Source organism: Dipodomys spectabilis, unplaced genomic scaffold (genome assembly GCF_019054845.1).
Source record: "Dipodomys spectabilis isolate Male_0828 unplaced genomic scaffold, ASM1905484v1 ptg000032l, whole genome shotgun sequence".
Classification (NCBI taxonomy): Eukaryota; Metazoa; Chordata; class Mammalia; order Rodentia; family Heteromyidae; genus Dipodomys; species Dipodomys spectabilis.
Genome location: NW_024870709.1, coordinates 11520467 through 11536046, shown reverse-complemented (window position 1 = coordinate 11536046; position 15580 = coordinate 11520467). Strand labels below are relative to the sequence as shown.

At 36.7% G+C, this 15580-nt stretch overlaps 1 protein-coding gene across 5 annotated transcripts in view; it reads right to left on the bottom strand.

Annotated features, from left to right (window-relative positions):
- Positions 1–15354, bottom strand: part of Robo2 (roundabout guidance receptor 2) — a 513941-nt gene extending 498587 nt beyond the window's left edge. For all 5 annotated transcript variants that reach the window (XM_042676828.1, XM_042676829.1, XM_042676832.1 and 2 more), the window contains exon 1: positions 15064–15354. In XM_042676828.1, the coding sequence (XP_042532762.1) occupies positions 15064–15121 (58 nt within the window). In that variant the 5' untranslated portion in view covers positions 15122–15354. The remainder of the gene's footprint in view (positions 1–15063) is intronic.
- Positions 15355–15580: the final 226 nt, after the last annotated feature.

Sequence of the window (15580 nt, the reverse complement as noted above, 5' to 3'; positions counted from 1 at the left end):
CATTAATAATAGAAAACAATAACCAAAGCCTGAGTGCCAGCTTGTAGGAAATGTCTATTGCATATCTGAAATGTTTCCAATCAAGAGAGGTGATTTGAAAATCAAATTACAGGATGCTATTTTATACTCAACTATTAATTTATTTAAAATCATAAACCCAGGAAAAAAATAAAACACCACAAAACGATTCCCAAGTTATGTAGCCAGTCTTCGTTGTTACTTTCCACACCTGTTATCATTTTGCAGCCCTCTATAGAGCAGAAACTATCAAAATTTTTCCCATTCTCTTAAATTGAATAGCCCTCAATAGCATATGTCCAGCTAATAAGATCTCATTAATGTTGAAAGTAGTGAAAGGGATTATATTATGGATTCTGTTCAATGAAGGCATCTGATTATAATTTTTATGTATTTCCAGAGTGGGTTGCACTTTTCCTTTTGAACTGTACAATGCAATTACATATTAAAGCAAATCCTACTATTTAATTCAACAATGATCCTGACATGAGTATTTTACATCCAAACATTTTTCTAAGGCATTTTTTGTATGATACAGTCATAAAAAGCGGGTACCTGAAATATTTTAAATGTATTTGCTGATTTCTCCTCTACTATATAAATAGGTCAAACAGGGTTCATAGTCATATTACTATTAATCTGTATAGATCAGGGTACACAGAGATAATATACACCATCTTCCCCCACTTTAGAAGACAGAGTTTTTTCTTCCTACAGACATTTATGTACTAAGTTCTGCTATTCTGCAAATCTCTCTCATATTCTGGCAGTAAAGTACAACATAAAATAATTATTCCAATTGCACTTAAACAACGTTCACTGAAACAGTGCCCTTAGTTAGTGATGCACTATACTCCAAAATGGTACTATAATCCTGTGACCTTTCAACTGGGATATGACACTCCTAATCTGAACCAATGTCCCCTTGCCCTCTCTCCCACACTTATCCCCTGAGCCCTTTCAGTGTTATTGCTTTGTTGGCTTCTCCCTCTAGTTAGATACCTAGATTTCTGGTTATTTCCCTGAGGAATTAGTTTACATTTATATAGTAAATAAAGCAATGGTTTTTATTCTGCTAAGAGTTTTCTCTGTCTAAATTCTTGTGTTTGAGTGGTGTGCAGAGAGGAAGTGATCGTGTTCTAATATTGGATACGTAACTTCATTATTTTGTTCTCTCCTTTATATTACTAATAAAGATGTTAAATCAGACCTCACTTAAAGCTGATCTCTAGACATCACTCACCAATCATTACATTTTTATCACTGATTGCCCTTGGGTATTACCAACTCTTAACAAGATATTTCACTTCCATAAGTGCAAAACATGATATAAGCATCACATCATATTTTTAAATGTTATTTGTTCTCATAGAATTTATCAAAGGTTTTTGGAAGAAAGATGTATACTAAGCACCATACTGCACTTATTTTATATTTGAAAAATGCAAAATAAAGAAGTAGAAAGAGAATACACATTTTTAAACTAGGGCTTGGCTTAATTTACTAGATAAATATTAAAAGATCATGTGACATTAGGATCACACTGAAAAAAAAAAATACAGAAAAGCATCAACTTACAAAGTCCCAGGTGTTAGGCATAAGTCAGGCAAATGACAGGGTTTCTTTCTTTACACCTTTATCAACAAGATTTCTAAAACTCGAGTGATGGTATTGAACTCTACTGTGTATGTAATGTAATTGAAAGATACAGGGGGAATCTCAGTTACACAGAAATCTAATCTTTCCTACTGAACTATGTCATCGATAAAACACATATGTGCACACACATCTAAATATAAAGAACAACTTGTTTGTAAATCACAAACTGTCTCTAACATCCAAGTGCTCATGGGAAAGTAACACCTGCCACCCTTAACACGTTCTCATTAGATGCTTCTCTAAACTCTCAGGAGTATTGTAATTAGTTTCTTTATCAAACAAACAAAACTGTTATTTAGATGTTGTGAAACAGATCTCTCTATGCCACATTCTGAATATTTTTATCGCTAATGTCATGTTTTTACTTCAATGTCATGAAAAAATCATAAGACTTGCTAAACCGATATAAGTGCCCACTCGGGCTATTTTTACCATTTAATTTTATGTAACAGTAGTCACCATTAAGAGTTCATAAAATGATGTATAAAAAAAGTCCATGGCAGGTATCAAAAACTGAGAAACTTCTTTGTCAAAAGCCATGACAATGTATAAGATCTAATTTTCAAAATGGCCAAGTAGTATGAAGACCTTTCTTGTCTGCCTTTTTCCCTCCCCATTAAAAACAGAAGGTATTAATCACAGGATCTCAAAGGCAGCTGACTGAAGCTATTCACTGATTTGGGCATTCTTACTCATGTGGCCCCATGAATAACTCTCAAGGCTTTTATTACTGCTTTGAGTGGACTCTTAGCAGCAGTCTTTCTTTAGCAACCCTATCCCCTCAGGCTCCAGAAGGATTAAAGATAATGTCTGAAAGAAAGCATCATCGGTAAAAACAAAAGTTTTTAGAGGGAGAAAAAGAATGAGAGCAAAGTGGACATACAGGAGACAAGTCATGATTCATGGCCTGTACTGGTTCTGCCTCTTTCTCTCACTCAATACACTCTTTAGTTTTACTGCTCAGTAAGAAGGGACCAAATCGGTGCACTTCTCCTAGCAACCCGTAAAGAACCAGTCAGTAAAGAAAGCATGTCATCTGCTCAAAGGGAAAACGGAAGAACTTGGGGTCATACAAAGCAGACACATGTTCTTTTGCATTCGATCCCAAATTGATTATCAAAAGGATTCAATCAGTGCTAAATAATTCTGTTTTATGTGAATGCTAACAATCTGTAGAACTAAATATCAGCTGGTCTTCTTGCTATAGAGTTGAGTGTCAAATGCTAATCCAATCCATTTTATTCAAAGTTGTTTTTTACTTTTCAATGTACCCCAAACCATGTTCCCTCATAGTTCATGAAGTTCACCCTTCCCAGGTATTTCCTTGTACTTCTTGGATCATTTCAGATGCAAAATTCATGCATACATTCCTGCAGCAGTCCCTGTTTAGAATTGAATCCTCCTGGAGATAAAACTGTCAACTTTTGCTTGGCTGTCTTATTTGCATGCCCATTTGGCAAGATAAAAATTTCTGAAGAGAAAAGGTAAGAAAATTGGAATTTAAATCTAACATAATGAGACAGGGTTATTGAAAGCATCAAAAACCCAGAAAGCTTTCTAAGAGTCAACTGAAACACTCCAAACATACTAAGAGTTCAACAGAAAACTACATGTAGATCTGATAGTCTGGAAAGTGTTCTTCTGAAATAAAAGTTTTCAGTTTGGATTTGAGTAGAGGGCAGGCATCAAACAGCCCAATTTATGCATATCTTACAGTCATGAATATGGGGTGAAAGATTAAAAGCTGTTTTCACTCAAAATATGGGGCCACATATTACAAATACTTTCCTGATTCTCTTTTCTTTCATTGTGTATTAAAAACTGACATTATCCAGGCTTTCAAAGCACAAGAGTAGGATTGAAAAACTTAAAAACATACTTAACTATAAAGACATGGACATGTTTTCATGAGCGCCAATCAGAGGAATAAAAATGGCTAAATCTTTTAACACTTCCTTTCTGATGAAGTTATTAAACAGCATTAGTGGCCATGTTTTAAGGAGAAAAGGAGGCTGAAAATCTCAACTGAATGACAACTTCAAAGATTGTGTCAGTTGGGAGATTCACATACCATTGAAATATTATTGCATTATTAGCTTTTAACTCAACATTAAATGAAAACAATTGATGTAAAAAAAAACCACTTCATTTCATTTGGAGACCATGAAATGTTCTAAGTCTTTCAATTTCCATTTCCACAAAAAATATGAATTATTGGTGAACCTGGCATTTCTTTTCAAAAGATTATATTCCAGCCAAGTATAGTAATACATGCCTGTAGTCCTAGCACTTAGGAGGCTGAAAGAGTAAGGTTGAGAGTTCCAGGGCAGCCTGAGCTACAAGACAATGTACTATCTCAAAAAGAAAGAAAAGAAAAAGAAAAAAGTAAATAATGGAGAGAAGAAGAGAAGAGAGGAGAGGAGAGGAGAAGGGAGGGGAGGAAAGGAAAGGAAAGGCAAAATGAAAGGAAAGACAGAAAGAAAAGGGATGAAAAGGAGATAGGACAGAGAAAGGAGGAGAGGAAGAGAGTGAGAGAGAATGAGTTCAAGAGATTGCAAAAATAAAACGTTCTTCTTTACTTAGAATCCATGATAGATGAGTGGGAGGTAGGATCATAGGAGTCTATGTCCTGTCATTTCTGCTCCTGACATTTAAAGGCACTTTATTCTTCTTGTTTATTTCTTTCTCTCTTCTTGTTCACTCTTTTCTGCTCTCCTTCTATTCCATTTTGCTTTCCTACATTTTTCATTTCCTTCCTCCTTTCCCTTTTCCATTCCTTCCCTTCCTTCTCTCTTTCCTCCCCTACTTCCTTCCTGTGGATTTTACTAAATCCTCATACTTGCTAGCTAAGCGCTAACAATGAAGACAAAGTTCATTGCAAAATAATTAAGTAGTTGTTTTTGAAAGTTGTCTTGTTTTCTATCTTACAGGTGAGCATTTTAATTGGATATAATATGAGCCAATGATTTTGGATACATACCTTAAATTTCAGATGGGTTCTATCTAGGTGATTCTTGTTTTAACTAAAAAAGTATTTCTATGGGAATGGTAAGTCAAAGTTCATGCTTTTCAGCTAATTTCCAAAAAGACTAAGAATCAAAAAAAAAACAAAAAACAAAAAAAAATACGGGTGATCTCACATCAATCCTTGTCATAGAAATTTTAAAAATGACTTGTATCTCACCTGAGCTAAAATTGCTCTGCTGTATATTGTTCTAATTATAGTGATTATAAACAAATACTATTCATTTTAGGATTAACATTTTAACTTTATTAATTCATAAACAAAACTGAAGTACTTCTTGCTGCAAATGAAGGACAGTAAATATGAATTATAAAAGAATCACTACTAATATTTGTCTACCTTCTGCTTGGTAAGAAATGTATGCATTATCCTGCCCATGTAATTGTAACCCCTCTGTACAGTATGTTCTCAAATAAAATAAAATAAAATTAAAAAAAAAAAATATTTGTCTACCTTCTATATCCATGTGTGTATCATGAGCCCACATCAAAACACAGAAATAAGTACATAAAGGCTGGACAACAGAACATGATTGCTTTTTAAAAGACTGGATGGTTGTGGTTTGGGATAATTTTTCACAGGTTAATTTGTTTCTTTCAAATGTACTTATAGATTAAAATAAAAAATAGAGCATTATACAGAAATAGCATTAACAGCATTTAAAGTTGGCTAAGGGGTTGAAAATTATAATCAAATCTCTCTCTGTCTCTGTCTGAGCTTCTGGCCACCCAAAGAACTAATTTTACTCAATAGTAAAGATATCATTTTACTTTTATTTTTCTTTGTCAATATATACAACCACTCAAATATAAATATGCATAGTGTGAATTGTGAAAAGTTATTACAATCACTATCTCTACTATATAAAGGAAATGTGTTTGTCCAAGATAAACATAAGTGGGTGGAGACTGGGCACTGATTTTTGAAAAGAATTCCTGAACTGGGCATACTTACTTAGAACATAGTATGTAAATCTTACACAAGATCTGTCTTCTTGGCTGGGAAGGTGGCTCAGTGGTAGAGCACTTGTCTTGCATGCTCGAGGCCCTGGGTTCGATTCCTCAGCACCACATAAGCAAAAAATAAAAAGCCTGAAGTGGCGCTGTGGCTCAAGTGGTAGAGTGCTAGCCTTGAGCTGAAGAGCTGAGGGACAGCGCCCAGGCCCAAAGTTCAGGCCCCACGACTGGACCCCCCCCCAAAAAAAAAATAAAGATCTGTCTTCTTCATGATTGATATTATAAAACAACAACAACAACAACACTAGGTTAAAGCAAAATTCTGAAAAAAAGGAAGTCAATCAGCTAACAAGAGAACAAAAGGCAGTATGACGGAAGCTGGTTCTATTTGCTAACAAAAAAATGCTATATTTGGTGTGTTTCTCTTGTTGACTGCTTCCATTCATAACACTATTCACAGGGGAAGCCGTTTGTTCTGGGATTTGCTTATGATGCAATGGAAACACACAAGTCACAGCATGTTTGTTACAGTTGCATGGGTGTGGCCACACATGGGTTTGCAGTCAGCAACAAAACTCAGGTACCTGAAGACTCAGGTACCACTCATCATGTGGAAAGCGTTGCAAAAATGTGTTTTCAACAAGCCCCAAGTTAGTTTGACCAGCCAAAGTCCTCTTTAGTTACATACTCAAACCATAAAAACCAGACACTGGTGGCTCATGCCTGTAGCTACTCAGGAGGCTCAGATCTGAGAGTTGTGATTAGAAGTCAGCCCAGGCAGGAAAGTTTGTGAGACTTATCTCATTAACTACCCCAAAAATGCCAGAAATGGGAGCTGTGACTCAAGTTGTAGAGTACTAACCTTGAGCAAAAGCAACTCAGGGACAATGCTCAGGCTCTGAGTTCAAGCCCCATGATTGATACCAAAAAAAGAAGGAGGAGAAGGAGGAGGAGGAGGAAGAGAAGGAAGAGGAGGAAGAGGCAGAAGAAGAAGAGGGAGGAGGAGGAGGAGGAGGAGGAGGAGGAGGAGGAGGAGGAGGAGGAGGAGGAGGAGGAGGAGGAGGAGGAGGAGGAGGAGGAGGAGGAGGAGGAGGAGGAGGAGGAGGAGGAGGAGGAGGAGGAGGAGGAGGAGGAGGAGGAGGAGGAGGAGGAGGAGGAGGAGGAGGAGGAGGAGGAGGAGGAGGAGGAGGAGAAGAAGAAGAAGAAGCTTTTGCAATGGCCCAAAGGTTAAACATAGTGTTACCATATATCCCAGCAATTCCACTGTAGGTTAAATAAAAACATATGTCTGAATAAAAATGAGTACATGAATGTTGATGTGAAAAGTGGTAAAATGGGAACAACTTTAATGTCTATCAACTATTAATTCAAAGGATATGTGATCTGGAATAGTAATTGGCAATAAAAAAGGAATGAAGTACTGATAAATGTCACATGGAGTGCCCTTGAAGTTATGCTTGAAAGAAGGAAATGAGTCACAAAATGCCATATATATTGAGTGATTTCCTTAAATGAGATGTGCAGAATAGAAAAATCTACAGAAATCAAATATAAAGGAGTGTTTTTATTTTCCTGATTTTTTTAATGTTTAAGAAAGAGTTGCTAGACAAGAAACAAAGTATAAGGTTACTTTTTTGATGACAAAAAAGTCTAAAATGAAACATTAGGAATTGTTGTATCTGTCTATATACTAAAAATACTGACCAATACACTCAAAATGTATTTTATGACAAATGGATTATATGTCAATAAAGCTACTTAGGAAAAATTTGATAGCAAAGCATTTGTAATATCTATGTTGGCCCTAATCTCAGCTTGAAAAAATAAAATTTTCACTCATGTTCTCCAACTTATTTTCCTACTACTTTGAAAAATAAAATTTCACTCATGCTCTCTAACTTATTTTTCTAATACTTATTGCTTTTTTTCTTAACATAATGCACCTTGACTTTATTTTAATTATATTTATTACTTTCAAAAAGTAGTACAAAAGAATTACCACTCAACAAATCAATTTGTAAGTATAATCTAACTTGTTTTCTTAAATGATTAATACACCAAGAAAGTCCCATTTGCTGAAGTAGAGAGTGAAATCTTCCCCATAGATACAGAAACATCGCAGTTCTGGAAAACACCAGTACATAAGTAGAAGTTCCAGTGTGAGAGTGTTATCTTCTTACATGGCACGTTGGAATCACATGAAGGAGTGCCTTGTCAAAATGTACATAGCACTCAATAGTGGGCTAAACACACAGCAGTGTTTGGGTAAGAATCAGGAAAGATCCTGAAAAATCAGCATGATAGAAAATATCTCTTGATAGAAAAGTAGCCTATTGGAGCAAATGTTCCATTCTGTATCTTCTGCCAGGTATAAGGCAGAATATTACATTATGAGAAATTATGATGTCATTTGAGTTGACATGTATATTTGATCTTACCCATCACCCAACACACATAAACAGACACTTGCGCGTGCACACACACACACACACACACACACACACACACACATGCACTCACATACATAATGCAACTACAACTAAAGAGTCATCTGTTGGGATAGCTGTGAAAACATCACGTAAACATTCTATAAGCACATTTTCATTTATTTAAAAAATATTTGACTACTATGTTTTCATTCAGTGATCTGGAGGTACATTGGTAAAAACATGACAGTCAGGGCCAAGTCCCTGCCCTAGGATCTGTGTGAAGGAGTCGATGATAAACAAACCAATGTCTTATTGAATGTTGGCAGAACAGGTTGGTCTCTCCTGTTCTCCTGTTTCTGCTCATCTTCCTACCAGATGTACTAACTACTGCTTTCTTTCAAAGTATGTTCTCAGGGATATTTATTGAGATGTAGTTCATGTACTTTCAATGTAAATGGTCAACTATAGGTGCAGAAGGTGGATTGTATTAGGGTCCAATGGAATGGATTTAATGTTTGTTTTGGTTTGGTTTATCTACAATAAGGGCTAGACAAGTTACCCAATCACCTATTACAAAATATTCAGGTCTCAAGCTCAGAATTCTTCACCTGAAGCTAAACCCACAATGTGTGCACTCCCAACCTGCCTCTAGGGGATTCAGGAGCAAATCAGCACAAACATGCAGTCATGCTGATTAGTATGGCATCACTAAGAAAGTCAGACATGGCTGACCTAGGAATTTCACGTCTTCCACGAACATTCAGATAGCTGTGATGCTCTATCTTCACAGCTTGTAACTAGGCTAAAGAGTCAGTCCTTTGAAAGTTCTTGATGCACACGTGCACACACACAAACCACATATATACACACAAGCTGCCATATAACGAGTACTAATGAAAATACTTTAAGGCAAGTAAACGGGAAAGCTCAACAATCTTTCAAAGCCCAGTGATGCTTTAGATCTGAAATGTTATTGTTATAACTCGGATTCATAATGTCCTTCAAAAGGACATTGGGAAGCAGTGAAACCAAGGAAGTATGTCCCAAAGGAACGGTCTTAGATGATTGGGAATGTGCCTCGTCCACTTTGTCTCTTTTGTTCTGTCATGTTGTCCTGCCTCACAAAAGCTATGAAGTCAATGAATCACAGCCTGAAACTCCCAAATCCGTGAGCCTCAATACCCTTTTTTCTTTATAAGTTGGTGGCATCAGCCATTTGGTCTAATGATGGAAAGCCAAGGAGTGCATCCCCATTTCTGAGGAGATGATGTTAGATTTGGAATTTGATTAAATCAACTGAAAGATTTACCAACACAAAGTTCTAAATGAGGTCATTTCCATATGTAGGAAAGAACAGATGCATAGGAAAAGAACAAAAAGAAAGATTCCAATCTATCTTCTAGCTAGAGAATGCCAAAAGAATGCCAAAGATAGAGAAGGGTTTGATCTTGTAGAGTCTCACAGACTTTTATGATAGGAGCTGAAGGAAAGCATGTACCTTATGTACATAAAGGTTCCTCTAGACACTGTGTAGAGAACTATAATAGGGAAACAAGATTAATGGGAACCTAATAAAATGGATAAATTGGTAGATGTGTGGTCAAAAATATATTCAGGAAAATAATGGAAGGTTCTGGGTGAGAATATTATGATGTTTGTTTTATCATTCTTCCAGCTTCACACACGCTTAAAAATGTTTCTAATGTTGGAGGGAAAACTTCATAAACACAGAGGCTGGTATCAGGATAAATTTCAAAGGATTTGAGAGCAAGCTAAATATAGACCATGAGAACAGTTAAGAAGGATTCATTGTTTGGGGTCAGGAAAAGAATTTGTGAATAATGAAACTATTTTCTATGATAGAAACCAGAAAAAAAATGAACAAGGCTTTAGTTTGATATATTTGCATAAGGCATCAAGCAAAGATAAGAGCATTGTAAGAAGTGTCAACATTAATCATACATTTCTTTGTTGCTGTTTCTTTCTTTCTGGGTAGAAATGTGGTTTAAACTCAAAGCCTCACATTTGCTAGATAGGATCTTTGTCATTTGTACCACAACCCCATCCATTTATTCTTTATTTTTTTCAGATAGGTCTTTCATGCATACGTGTAGGCTCAGTGATCATGGAGCCTGAACTCAAAGATCTAAACTTAAGGACTTGGCTTTCTCTCTTGAGGCTGGCACTTTAACACTTTAAACATATCTCCACTTCTGGCTTTTTTTTTTCTAATTTATTGAAGAGATCTTGAATTTGTATGCCCAGGCTGGCTTCTATCCGGGATCCTATGATCTCAGCTTCCTGAGTAGGTCTGAGTCTAATCACAAGGCAAAATTCTTCTATGGGTCTTCCATTTTTATCTAGGGGCAGCTTCAGACTGCAGTCTTTCTAATGCCTGCTGTGTAGCTGGGGTTACAGACATACTCTATCATGCTAACACAGTAAACCGTATTTAAAATCCAGAGGACTAGACGAATGATCCTCAGGACTTCCTACAAACAGGGGAGAATCACAAAGGTTTTTAGTAAGAAGGAAATACTTTGAGTGAGTATGCCACTCTTTACATCCTATATTGTACCATAATTCATTATGGTACAACCCCCTCCTAAAATCTTGAAAGGTTAGAAATTTCTCATTTGACTACTATAATTATTCAATTATTATTTAATGAGTACTTTGAAAAAATAAGAAGATAAATATTACAGTCAGTGTATTATTTGGCTGGTCTTTACCTGAAGCCACTGCAAGAAACCTACCCATTATTTTCCTTAAAACTATTCTAGGACCAAGTGTAATGGTGCATGCTTATAATCTTAAAACCAAGTGTCATCACCTATAATCTCATCTATATAGAAGTGGAGGCAGAGATAGGAGAATTACAGTCCAAAGCTAGCCTGAGCAAAAGCAGAAAACAAACTAAAGTAGAAAGAACTTGGGATGTAGGAAAGATAGCAAACAAGAAAGAAGAAAATGTAAAAATGAGAGTCCTATTTTTTAATTGTTTGAGGGAACCAAATTGCACATGGAAATTTATCTTGTACAGACTTAGGAGCTTCTTAAGCACATATTCCGACACACATACACACACACACACACACACACACACCACTCCTCATACACAAAAGTGCCCCTCATCACTACTTATGTTTCCACATTTATTCAATGTGCTTATCTACCCACCCATATTTCAATTCTGAAATATGCCACATTATACTGGGGGCAAAGGGACAAGATGATTCTTTTTGTATAATATGTGATGTGTGTGTATGTGTGTGTGTGTGTGTGTGTGTGTGTGTGTGTGTGTGTGTGTGTGTATGTATATATCTATCTATCTCTCTCTCTATATATAGTTTGGCCTGGGTACTGTCCTTGAACTCTTTTACTCAAGGCTAGTGCTCTACCACTGAGCCACAGCGCCACTTCTGGGTTTCTGGTGGTTAATTTGAGATGAGAGTCTCACAGACTTTCCTGCCTGAATTGTCTTTAAAGTGTGATCCTCAGGTATCATCCTCCTGAATAGCTAGGGTTACAGGTGTGAGCCACCAGCCACCAGCTAAAATAATTTCATACTTTCCTCCTTTCTCTCCCGAAAGTAATGACATTATTCAAGATGCATGGTACTCAAAATGTTGACATAAAATCCCTCTGTACATTTATTTAAGGATAACTAAAATAATAAAAGTAAAAAGAATGAAATTTTGAGTGAACCAAGAAATTATTTTGGCTTATAGTTCATATTTGTATACCACCAAAGACTATACAAACAAAGGCAATTGAAATGTGCTGTTAATGAATGGCTGCAAGAAAAGATTTCAGGTAACTTATATGCAATTTAAGTTCTAAAATGTGCTACATATGGTTACGATAATGAGCCCATTATTGAAAGGAGCACTTTAGCAATATATAGGAATCTATATGATATTATGCACCTGTACTATGCACACACATTATCTTCATCTCCCTGAACATTAGGTGTGTCATTTTCACTTAAGAACAGCTAAGAAGCAGAGATGATGAAATCTTTCTCATTTTAAAAGCACCTTTTAAGTCCTATTAAATTACCAGATAGAGGTACAGGATAAAGTTGGAATTAAAAGTCTTAAAGTTCACACTATTTCATTGTAAATGATTAAGTAAATATAGTATTATTTGAAAGAAACAAAGAAAATCTGGGAAACAAAGACTAAAGACAATACATATTCTTTTATCAAATATATAACAGACCAAAAAATCTGCCTATAATTAGTCTTATCAAATGAGAAATCTTCATTATATAGTAAAGGAAAAAAGTTTGTGTGTAATTCTCAACTAATTCAATTTTTTCTTCACTATGGATTGTTACCAGAACAGGATCCTGAGAAATCATAAATAATACCAGAGCATATCTTCCATGAGGAGGCAAAACTCTAACAGTTTTTCATACACTATAAAAATGCACATATAAATAACCTACCAAGCAAATATCAATGCAAATCTATGTATCATTTGTCACTGAATAAAATTAATTCCTGTGTCTAGCACAAGGTTAGTCAGTATATCTTTGAAATGGTACAAGCTTCTCTAAATTTGAAATTCATGTGGAGAATAAGCACACACCTCTAAGGAGGATAATAAGTAAATGGAGAGCAAGGAATTCTGGAAGACTACAAAGCTTGGAGATCCTATGAAGCAACCCTTTGGTTATCCATGTGAACACCGAGTCCCAAGTGTTCAAACAGCCTAGAGGGCAGTGTTGTCCACATCCCAAATTTTCAACAATCCCCAAGGAGAAGCTGTCATCATTCTAGGTATCCAAAGGCAATCAATGTCAAATGTATGCTCAACATTCAAATTCAGTGTCCACGGTTTCCTTTAGTCTTGACATAGAAGATGCTAAATATAGAAGTAGTTTCATATAAGCACAATTTAACATTGCTTTCTTAGTCTCTCTTCTAAACCTGGACATCTATTTTTTTTCCCCTGACATTACTATACATTGTCTTGTACAATTATGGCCCAAACACCCCCCCTTCTCTTATATTGCTAAATCACAACAAAATATGTCCTTAGATGAGGAGAAGAGAGGTAAGGAAGAGAGAAATCAAACAGAGGGAGAAAAAGGAGAAGAAGGAGAGGAAGAAAAGGAAGAAGGAGGGAGGGAGGGAGGAAAAGAAGGAGGAAGTGAGAGTGAAAGGAAGAGAGAAATGGTGTCTTCCTTGCTAGCACTATTCTAGCAAGCTGGTTAATTGCATTTGTTTCATATAACTCCAAACCGCCTGGAATGGTAATTATATTCTGTAACACCAAGCCCTTCTGATTTCTTCTGTCACTGCACTGAGCAATGTAACTGTATTCCTCTTGGAGACACACTGATTTTTTAAAAAAAAGGACAATTCTATAACCTAACATATAGTTTATACATATCATGAAATCATGGTTCATGAAGATATACTGTTTAAAAAGCTGTTTCTAAGTCTTATCATCCAAATCAAACACATTTGGGACAAATTTATAAACCTTTATATTATGGTAATGCATATGTACTGTACATGTAAATGTATTTGAGAAAAATGCATTGTCACAGTGTAATTCACAGTGGTCAAGTCTGACTATTTCATATGGAGAATCAAGCAGTGAATACACACACACACACACACACACACACACACACACACACACACACACACACACACACACACACACACACACACACACACCCTTTTCCTCCTATCGCTGAGGGGCAAAAGTACTCCTGTGGTCCATGATTGAAAACAGCCACTTGACAGTAGGTAAACTCATCTGTATTGCCTCATGTTTATAGAAAGCCTTCCTTTTTGAGTCTGATACGTTAGTTTCGCGCAACACCAGCTGCCAAGACCAAAGTTAGCTCCCACAGATGGGCAAAAATAGGCAGTGTCCCAAATAATGAATTCATCCTCAATGAAATGCTCAAGGAAAGTTTGCATAGCTCAAATATTTAGACTCATATACCTCAGCTCTTCGGCAAGTGCAGGAATGAGGATCTGACAGCCTTCCAGTCCACATTTCTGGCAGGGATGAGCTTAGTTCCTTCTTTATACCAATACTTTTCATTGATAGAAAAAAAAAATTAAAGTCCCTAGAAGGCTAATACCAAATGTTCTTCTGACTTTCAGTGAATGGTAAACCTCCCCCCAAAAGGCATTTTAATGATTATTCCCACTTTTCATTCTAAACAATTATAGGAATGGTTTTGTACAGGTCTTGCAAGAAACTTAATTTCTGTGCAAATATCCCAGGAAAGCCACTTGGAACAAAAGATAGGAGAATCAGGCAGAAGACTATGTGTTTGACAGTCTGATTCAACCTAGAGGGAGACACCTAGCGCACCTGTTCCAGGTCCCCATTGTGTGAAGACACTGGTGAGTGAACTCAGTGTCCACACCTGCAGCCAACTCTTAGCCCATGTATCCTCCTCCTGGAGCTTTGCCCAGTCTCACTTCTGACAGTCCATGATCTAAATTCTTCATTCTCATTTCCTGCTAGAATTGCATTCACTGACATGTAGGTGATGCACATTAATCTCTGAGATGCCCACTTTCAAATTCTCAACCCACTGGCCCTGTCTTGGAGTGTCTGTCACTATAATTCTTCAATTTCTAAGCCAAAGTTCAGGCAGAGGAACAAAAACAACCTAGATAGCAGGTTCAATAGTATTGGGCTCTTTCAAGAGACTTATTTTCATGTTGCTCCCCCCCCTCCCAAACAAAGCTGAATGTTCATCATTTACTTCTCAACTTCTCAATTAATTAAGTAGAATAACATCAATAGCAATAATAACAATAGGTCCCACTTGCAGTCCTTTAGAAACAAAAGACCCAAAAAGCTGTATTCCCTAAAAAGCTCCTGCCAGGCCCAAAACCGAATAACAGACAGAATGCCATTTAATTTAGAATCCACCTCAGATCCAAAGAAATGGAGGGGAACAAGGAGCGAAAGAAGAGCATTGTCAACTTACCATCCACCCGACCATAGATAAATCCACAGAGCAGTAGTTGTGTAAACAGCAGACTCATTTTGACATATTAAAAAGGATCCAATTTGTGTAAGAAACCAATCCCAGAGAGCAAAAGTACAAAAATAAGTATCAAAAAAGGAGGTAGGTCCAAAGTTGAGACTTTCCTAGATACTAATTAAAGTCAAGAAGAGCCAATGGCAGGATCAGAAGGAGCGGGTGGAGGGGTCTTGAATGGGGGCAGGTTTAGATCCATCCAAATTAACGGAGGGCACTTCCAAAACAAAAACAAAAACAAAAAACACACACACAAAAAAAAAACAGCTAATGTAGTTCCTAAATTCCTCTCCCAAATTCACCCCAGCCGGATCATTCACACGTGTGCAGCCCTCGCTCCTGACGTTCCACCGCCATCCAAAGCCAAGTTCTTTCTTCAGGAGTCAAGGAAATGAAGGGGGAGGAAAAAGATCTAATTCCTAGAAAGTGTTCCACAACTTGTCAGCGCGCCGTCCAAACACCC